Source organism: Gymnoscopelus braueri (genome assembly GCF_963280865.1).
Source record: "Gymnoscopelus braueri genome assembly, chromosome: 1".
Lineage (NCBI taxonomy): Eukaryota > Metazoa > Chordata > Actinopteri > Myctophiformes > Myctophidae > Gymnoscopelus > Gymnoscopelus braueri.
Genome location: NC_137603.1, coordinates 25,523,977 through 25,533,008, shown reverse-complemented (window position 1 = coordinate 25,533,008; position 9,032 = coordinate 25,523,977). Strand labels below are relative to the sequence as shown.

At 40.8% G+C, this 9,032-nt stretch overlaps 1 protein-coding gene across 1 annotated transcript in view; it reads right to left on the bottom strand.

Moving 5' to 3' along the window:
* Positions 1–1,525: 1,525 nt before the first annotated feature.
* The window catches only part of ano5b (anoctamin 5b), a 32,731-nt gene continuing 25,224 nt past the window's right edge, over positions 1,526–9,032 (bottom strand). Inside the window, exons 11-20 of the mRNA XM_080435312.1 lie at positions 8,858–9,009; positions 8,680–8,754; positions 7,944–8,172; positions 7,243–7,421; positions 6,799–6,896; positions 5,905–6,035; positions 5,505–5,710; positions 4,607–4,809; positions 4,205–4,310; positions 1,526–4,072 (exon numbers count right to left, since the gene is read on the bottom strand). Coding sequence (XP_080291438.1) covers positions 3,836–4,072; positions 4,205–4,310; positions 4,607–4,809; positions 5,505–5,710; positions 5,905–6,035; positions 6,799–6,896; positions 7,243–7,421; positions 7,944–8,172; positions 8,680–8,754; positions 8,858–9,009 — 1,616 coding nt within the window. The 3' untranslated portion in view covers positions 1,526–3,835. The remainder of the gene's footprint in view (positions 4,073–4,204; positions 4,311–4,606; positions 4,810–5,504; positions 5,711–5,904; positions 6,036–6,798; positions 6,897–7,242; positions 7,422–7,943; positions 8,173–8,679; positions 8,755–8,857; positions 9,010–9,032) is intronic.

Here is a 9,032-nt window from a genome sequence, read left to right as displayed (position 1 = left end):
GATTTCTGCTGTGTGTATATATATAGGCCTATTTCTCTGTTTGATGTCTAATGTTTGAGCATCTTGACTTACAGCAGCGCGATGGAGCGTTATAAAGAAAATGAATCAAATCAAATAAAAAATACAGCTGGCTGCGCTGTTTCTGTGCAGAAAGACAACAAAACTCACGCCGATCGACGCCAAAACACCTTCATGTGAGACGAATCAGTCTCATTCATTCACTACTAACTGTTCTCTCGCCCAACAACGTGGAGACGCGAATATCCATCACGCGGAGAATGAAAAAATATCACTATAGATCAAATATATACCCGGCGTCGATAATACGGTGGTTATTATATCTCCCAGAAAAACAGGAATATTTCAAATAAATCTTAACCGCAAAAAAAAAAGCCAGTCAGTAGGTGTGTGGAGGAGGAGGTGTGCCTGATCGGTAAATCAAAGGGAGAGAGAGGGAGGATAATGCCTCTCTCTCTCGCTCTCTCTCTCTCTCTCTCTCACGTGGAGCGCTCCAGCAGTTCTGACGTATCCATCCAGACCTGTGGTGGTTCAGCTTCAGCACCAAGGTCAGCGACAGCACGAAGCGCTCTATTGTATACATGCTGGAATAAGACTTTTCCACTTAAGTTATGTTCAGCTGCACCACAGGCAGGGCGCAGGCTATTATTCATAACTACTATGTCAGTTGTTTTAAAATATGGTATATCATGGTGAGTTATTTTGGTCAAAATATGTAGGCTACTAATAATTTGCGTATTTCGTAGCTGGAAAAAGAAAAGATTGATACCTACACGGTGCAAAAAATACGATATAGCTATATAGGCCTAAATGGCATTATTTCTGTTTCTCGTTACTGTTATACTGTTACTGGCATAATATGAAAACTACCTCCCAGGGGCGGTGCCATGGAAACTAAATGAACAGGAGTGGATTTCCCCCCGAATAAGCTCCTCACCAGCCAAAGAACCCATCAATAATTTAGGCATCTCCCTATACCCCTCCTCCCCCCACCCACCCGCCTCCTGCACGCACGCACGCACGCACGCACGCACGCACGCACGCACACACACACACACACACACACACACACACACACACACACACACACACACACACACACACACACACACACACACACACACACACACACACACACACACACACACACACACACACACACACAGGCTTTCTTCATGCAATACTTAATTTGAATAATTTGTATGATATGACTATACGGGGGAAGATACAGGGCTACAAATTATAACAATGATGATAATAACAATAATATGCGGATGTTGGTCTTATAAGTAGGCTTATACAATTTGAACACAAAGGGGATGGGAAAAAATATCAATATTATTCCTGAATGTTTCATGGAGCTTGAGCGCCATCTGGTGCTCATCCAACACATAGCACATCCACTGACTGAAACATGGAAACAAGTTTATTTTAGTATTTCTTCATTTATTATCAGTGTTACCGTGCAATACTCTATATTAGACAACAGTAACATCAAATTTCAAATTGCAAAGCATTCACTCAATAGCGTTTCATGCAGACAAAACACGGCCAGCTTGCAATAAAAAGACTAGCCTAGCTAGAACAACAGTATGAAATATGACATGAATTGCAATAAACAATTCTGTTCTTAGAAAAAAAACATACAAAATGGGTAAACATAAGTATTTAAGGCATGTGTTTTGCGGCAGTAAAATTGATCGTGCACTTTACAGGATCAGGCGTTAAGTCATCTTTTTTTTTTCAGAGAACAGACACACATCTGTCTGCATATTATGTCAAACACCGAAAGATCTGTAAACGCTTTGACTGTCAAAAAGTGAATAATGGTACCTGGAACATTTGTGCATAAAGCACAGCATACCATAGAAACATACAAAGAACATAATGGTGCAAGACTAAGCTGCAAAGAAATAGTCTACCAAAAAAAGTATTAAGAAAGTTTGAATACAAACAACATATAAGGGTTCAGTTCAGCTGCTGTAAAGAAATACAAGAAGGACTGGGTTTCCAATCATATTTGTAGCAGAAGTAGACATTTAGAATGCATTATAACATTTATGCTCAAGTAGTTAAATGCATACAATTAGAACATACAGAATTGTAGTTCTGTAAAATTAACAAAAGCAAAAGTAAAGAATTGACTTCAGCCACAAACACTTTGGGAACCAGCCACGTGTCAATAAATAACGTTCTGATGCATCTTAAATGCATAACACACTCTTGTATTAACAGTGAATAACCAGCAACTGAACATCAACAATTCTTCACTGAAATCCATATTCACATGTTTACCATCAAAATCAATGGTTTGAATTCAATTATCATTAATCAACATCCATCATAAAGATAGACACAGGGATGATTAATAGCCACAGTATAGTGACAATATCAATCCGAGAAGCAATTCATTTAAAGTCCATCTACATACAACTATGGGTGAAGGCTGATAAACTTGGTCAACTTAAAACCACACAGATATGATAAAAAAAGACATGCAAATCTCAATGCCCATTAGACTGGGTGCTGGTTCAAGAAATACCTTGTTGAACAGAGACACCCGCAATCACTCGTGCTAAAAGGATAATTATTTTCTGCTGTTGTGACATTTCAAGCTCACAGCTCTTCCTCAGACTTCAGACGAAGAGGAGAGAAGTCTATAAGGAAGAGAGTGTGTTCGGAATGTCACAACAGCAGTGAGTGCAGATATCTCTGTTCAACTTCACAACTTAAAAGCGCACACACAGGTACAGCTTTTCATAACATCCTTTAGGTTACCAGTGTATCATCACTCTTTACTCGACATCTCCATGTGATAAATTCTTGAGAAATGCACAGGTCAACACTTCTGTTTCGTCGGACAGCAGGTTGTGTGTGCCATAGACACATTAAGGGGATTGTACATTTGATTATAAATACCGGTAACATATGATTCCTATAGTAGGCAGAACATATGCGATCACATCTTTTGAGTGTTACAGTATCGGTACTACCAATATATAGCGGCGGTACTTCAAATTGATAGCTTAAACCGACTATTCTCCCATAACACAAATCTTATAGCCCAGCTGTATAGGTCAACTTAAACATATAAAAATGTTGTTGAAGTGATGGTGAGGTCTTTTTGCAAAATAACACTGTCTGACCTAAGTTTTCAGACGAGTGCTGTTTTCACATCTCATTTTCTAAACATTAAGAATGTTAGATAGATAAGTGTTCATTCATTAATCTAAAAAGGAATAAGGGGTGTCAAACCATTTGAATGAGATAATAACTGCAGGTATGTAGACTTTAAAACCTTTCAAAACTGAGACACAAGGTTCATTATCTGAAGGGTTCAACTCTTCATCATTACATTCTAATTTGAAGCATCAAAAGCAGTTGATATTTTAACGGCTCGAAAGGCCATTGCCTATACATCACATTCAGGGTATATTTATTTTAGTCAAGATATATACACTGGAGAAACACTCAGCTGGATAGATGGCTTTAACTTGGGAATGGTAACTGCGATTGTCATTACAATCTCTCTCATATCCCACTGTCACCATAACACCCTGCCAGCAATCTGCTATGGCACAGACTGAGAAAAGTGCAAAAAATCCTTCAACGAGTGGATTTGGAATATTTAAACAAAGTAAATCAACGTCACATTGCTTGCTGCCACACAGATCCTAATATAGGAGTACAATTTGACAGCTGCTTTTTACTATAAACAGATAACAACACTTTTATCCCACTGATAGAAGCCCTTGATATGTTTTTGGTCGACACTGAACTCCCATATAGGCTTGGGTGGTGGGAGGAGGAAGTGATACTACAGGCACTCTGATAGCACTTCATGCTTGTCTGTAGCAGAGCAGAACCCAGGGCAGAGCTCTATCCGCGATTCTGTCATGAAACTGGCACTCAGCTGAAGTTTGAGTTTCTCCACCTCGTAGTCATGCAGGTATTCCTGGATCAGGTATCGTTCACGTTTGATCCGAGCCTTCACCTCCGAAGGAACGTCGGGAATGAGCCACGCCACAAAGAACTTCACCACAAACACCACATGCTGGAGAAGGAGAGGCAGAGAGTCTTTGAATATTATCTAGTAACATACACCTTGACAAATGTTTAGAGCACCTGTTGCTGCAGAGTACTAGAAAGAAGTTGATTCTCGAAGGATAGTGTACTTTTTACTTACCTCCATGATAATTATGAAAGCCATTCTAGCTGCCAGGATGTGCCAGAACTGCATAGTGTGAGTATACTCCCTCTGGTGGCCTGGAGGGTAACGGTAATCACGGTACCTGAACAAATCAACAAGCGTACAGGTGTAGTGTCACTAATGTAATGGGTAATGTATTCATTAGGCATTGGCAAAGCCTAATGAATCTTCAAACGTGCACATATTCTAAATGTACCAAACAAATTGACTTTATATATAGAGCTATTCATGGAAACATTATTTAAGTTATTTATGTCCAAAACATGGCAAATCCAAAGTCTATGGACCGTACCACAATGGCAGCATGATATTGAAAAAAATATTATAAATCTAAATAACTCAATGTCACACACACATGTACTGCATAGTCCCCAGTACCTGCAGGTGGTGACGAAGGAGCTATCAAACCAGGTAGGTCTTTCGCCATCTTCTGGCATACTGTAGGCAGGGATCTGTGAGATGTTGTACACCGACAGGCTGTTGTTGATGTAGCCCATCATGCTGGTCTCTGTGCCACTGTGGTAGGCATAAAGGTAGACCAAGCGTGGGATCATGTCAGAGGTGAATGCCATGATGAATGCCTGAGAAAAGAGAAAGCACAAGAGACTGTCAAACTATTTGCATACAGATTAAAGCGATGTATCACTTTCAAACATGTTTGGGTTCATTTTAACTTCTACTCAGGCTTTTTTGAGGACCCCAGACAGTTTTTTAAGTTGCTTGATTCAGTATTTAGATATTTGATATTCATTTAATCAGACACGCCCCCTTCCTATACAAACCCATTGTAACATCAAACTCTATTTAACCATGATAGATTCATCGAAAACACCTGTCCTTGGTTCTGGTGACTCATACTGCCCTCCTAATACGTGAGGGGGCCGTGTTTCTTCGATTACCTTTTTCATTAATTTTATGTTTGTATTGTATTTAATTATTTACATTTCCCCCCAAAAATATAAAAACATAATGAAAGAAATTGTGTTTTTTCAAGTAAGGGGGAAAAAATATATATAGCCTACACACACACACGCACACGCACACGCGCACACACACACACACACACACACACACACACACACACACACACACACACACACACACACACACACACACACACACACACACACACACACACACACACACACACACACACACACAATACACACAATACACACAATATTTCTCATGAATCTTTGTCAATAAACAATAATACAGTACAGTACAAGCGTGACAGTTTTTGACGAACAGACTACGATATGAAATGACAGCTCACATTGGTGACGACAGACAAGATGGCCACCACATTGAGGATTTCCTCCCAGGCTCCGATGTTTCTGGCTTTGGATGCAACGGGTCGCCTGTACTGTGTGGTGAACTTCCAGGCATCCACCCTGATCTCCAGGATGTTGTTGCAGAGGGCCAGCAGAGGAGCCAGGGGGAAGGAAGCTACAAACAGGGTTATGAAGCCAAACTGGATCACTGGAAGGACAGGTTGAGGATGAATGGAGCAGAAAATGAGAGAGAAGTAGATAGAGAGAACATTGATTAATACTTGGCCAATGCTTGTTCACATAATCACATAATTGACTAATTTAGCATATAAAATACATTTGTGAGCTATTCTATCTATCCAATATATGACCCCAGAACTGTAACCTGGGTGAGTATCTCACCCATCTCCAGGTACTCATAGAATAACCCAATCTGGCTGAAGTTCAGCAGGTCATGGTCCTGCTCCCAGCGACTGTACTGGTTCTCCGGTTGTTTACGACCCTTTCTGCTGCCCCACCAGTTTCGCATCAGCCTGCAAGACAGACAATTAAGAACAACCAAGTAAACATAAATTAGGGTGTGCTTAAAAGATCACTTAGGCTATGTTCAAGTCTGAACAGCAAAAATAAATAAATAAATCAGATTTGAATCTGATACATAAAGTGTCTCAGTCGTTATATCGTCACCACAGCAACCAATGCAGACATGTCTGAAGTGAATACACAATCTGATCTGATCGCTTACAAATAATAATAATTACTTCGTCTGCACAAAGCAGTGATGTACAGAGAACTGACAAAAGGCTTTACCAGTAGGAAATTGCACCACCTTATGACAGTACAACAGTACATACATACATTCCTTTTTTTCCCCCGGCCATTATTGCTAGAAACAGTTGATTGACAGGAAATGGGGAGAGAGCTGGGGAGTGACACACAGCAAAGGTCGTCGGGATCGGGAGTCGAACCCGCAACACTCTGTCAGGCGGCATTAGCAGCCTAGGTGCCCAGACGGCTACGCCAGCCGTCCGGGCCACATACACACATTCCTAACATACAGAGATGTGAGAAAATATTGCTTCTGGTACTCCCAACCCTGCGTAAGCGAACTGGGTGAATGGCATTTCACTTTCTTGATAAATCGGACGCTTATCTATACTCCCACTGTGACACTGATGGCATTTATCAAGGCGATTTGTCACATGTTCTCGCCGCCAGTTAACTCGCATGCTGAATGCTAGGAATAGGTGTAATATTGTACAGTGAGTGTATGACTGGGAGGTGAGAGGGACTCACGGCAGCAGGGCTTCCTGGATGTTCCCACAAAGCTGCTTTCCTGCCATCACTATCAATAGCTGTGTAGTCAGTTCAATCAGACAACCTCCTGGGTCACACTGGGGAAGAGAGAGACATGCATCAAATGAATGCATCAAGTGCATTCATTTGTTTAGCGAAGCCAAATACACATGAAGCAAGTAAAACAATATTATACAGCATTGACAACCAAGGGACAATGGTTCATTTGGTAGGCTCTTAATTTAGGATGCCATGTGCACAGAAACAAATCCTGAGTTATAACTATGAATGGAACATTTTTATTTTGTGACATGTATGGAGCAATATCAGAATCAACTCCAAACAAACTTTCACAAAACAAGCTAAATCAATCACCTGCACTTCAGGGCAAGTCCAATATTATGATTTATATGATGAGTAACATGAGTTATAAAAGGCTCTCACCTCCTCATTCCTCAGTCTGCTACCGATGCCAAACATGTATGTATAGTTGCCTGGATAGCCCACAAATTTGCCCTTGAAGAATGCCACATAAAAGCAAGAGGAGTAATAGTTGACAAACTGGAATAAGTACATCTTCATGGTCAGTTTGTTCTCATATTCCAGGTGAGTCTTGGGGATTTCTATGGAAAGAAACCATTTCAATATAAATCAACATAGTAATCAAACCTACACAGAATAGGACTATTTAAATGTTGACACATTCCCTGTGAGTTTGAAGCTCAAATAAATACATTGAATTCCAACTACTTCTACTTCTTCTAGCGAACTTTTTTTGGTCAAAGTTGGTCAAAAGGACAAATAGTGCTTAAGTGGTTAATGATCAATAATTATTGTCAAATAATATGATATACTGTATATGATTCTGAAATTGGCATTCTGCATATTGAGAACTTTTGCTTTTGCTACGTAAAGTATATTTTTTTGATAATGCTTTTGTACATTGACTTAAGTAAGAATATTTTTACACGTGGCATTGCCACTTTTAATTTAAGAGATCCGAGCACTCAAAAAATGCAGAGGAGAGGCTGTAAAGTTAAAACAACGTTTTTGCCAACATGTTTCGACCAGTTACAGTCTTCATCAGGGCAAGGACTGATTCCTAAATCAGAGTACTTCTTCCACCACTGCTAAAAACAACTCACCCATGTCAGTGATCCAGATGGCCACCCTCTCATAGAAGAAGTTCAGAATGAGGATGATGACAAAGTTGATGCAGGAAGCAGTGACAGAGGTGGCCAGTTGTGGAGTGATGAGGCTCCCCACCAGTTGAATCTTTCTGGTCGGGCTGTCTTTCATGATGCTGGCAAAGGCAGCAAACACAGCCAGCCTGTAGGCTATGACTCCAATAATACAGGCCACTATCAGACAGACCTGTTGAGAGAGCATACACATACAGTAAAGCCTAGGCCTCATACTTGGCTACGCATCGTGTCTCGCACTGAAAATAGCTGATCTACAAGCTCACCATGCATTGCAGCGTGACGTGTTGTGAGCTTGTAGATTGGCAATATTCGGTCCAAGACAATGGTGTGCATCTCAGCATAAATCAGGCATTAAGATGTTGGGAGATACAGCATCTGACTTACACTTGGCTGCACATTTACATTACAACATTACAGTCATTTAGCAGACGCTTTTATCCAAAGCGACTTACAATAAGTGCATTCAACATAGGTAGGCAAGAAAACTACTAATCAAATCATGTTTTGTACCGAAAATTGCTGATCTACAAGCTCACAATGCATCGCAGCACGAGGTGTTGTGAGCTTGTAGCTTGTAGAATGCACAAAATATGCACGCGCAACAACACCACACACACACACACACACACACACACACACACACACACACACACACACACACACATCATTCAGTTACCCAGAAGAGAACAGTTGCTCCAGAGAGGCAGTAGCGGGCACATTTGCTCCTGAGAGGCAGGTATGGCTCCATTTCCTGAAAGATTAATCAACAATCAATGCATAACCTGGGCTTCATCAGTGAAAGATTTTTTTTAATTGCATTCATGTCCATGTATGACCCAGGCAGGCATTAGTACCTGAGTGATCCTGTTGAGTCTCTTGTCAGTGCATTTGATTTCAAACTCGGGTCGCATCTGGAGTTGCTGCTGTTCCTCCTCAAAATCCACCAGGTCCCACTCGTACGCCAGTCGGGCCTGACGCCTCTTCCAGAACTCCAGAAACAGGGTCACTGACAAAACGGATAGGGAGAAC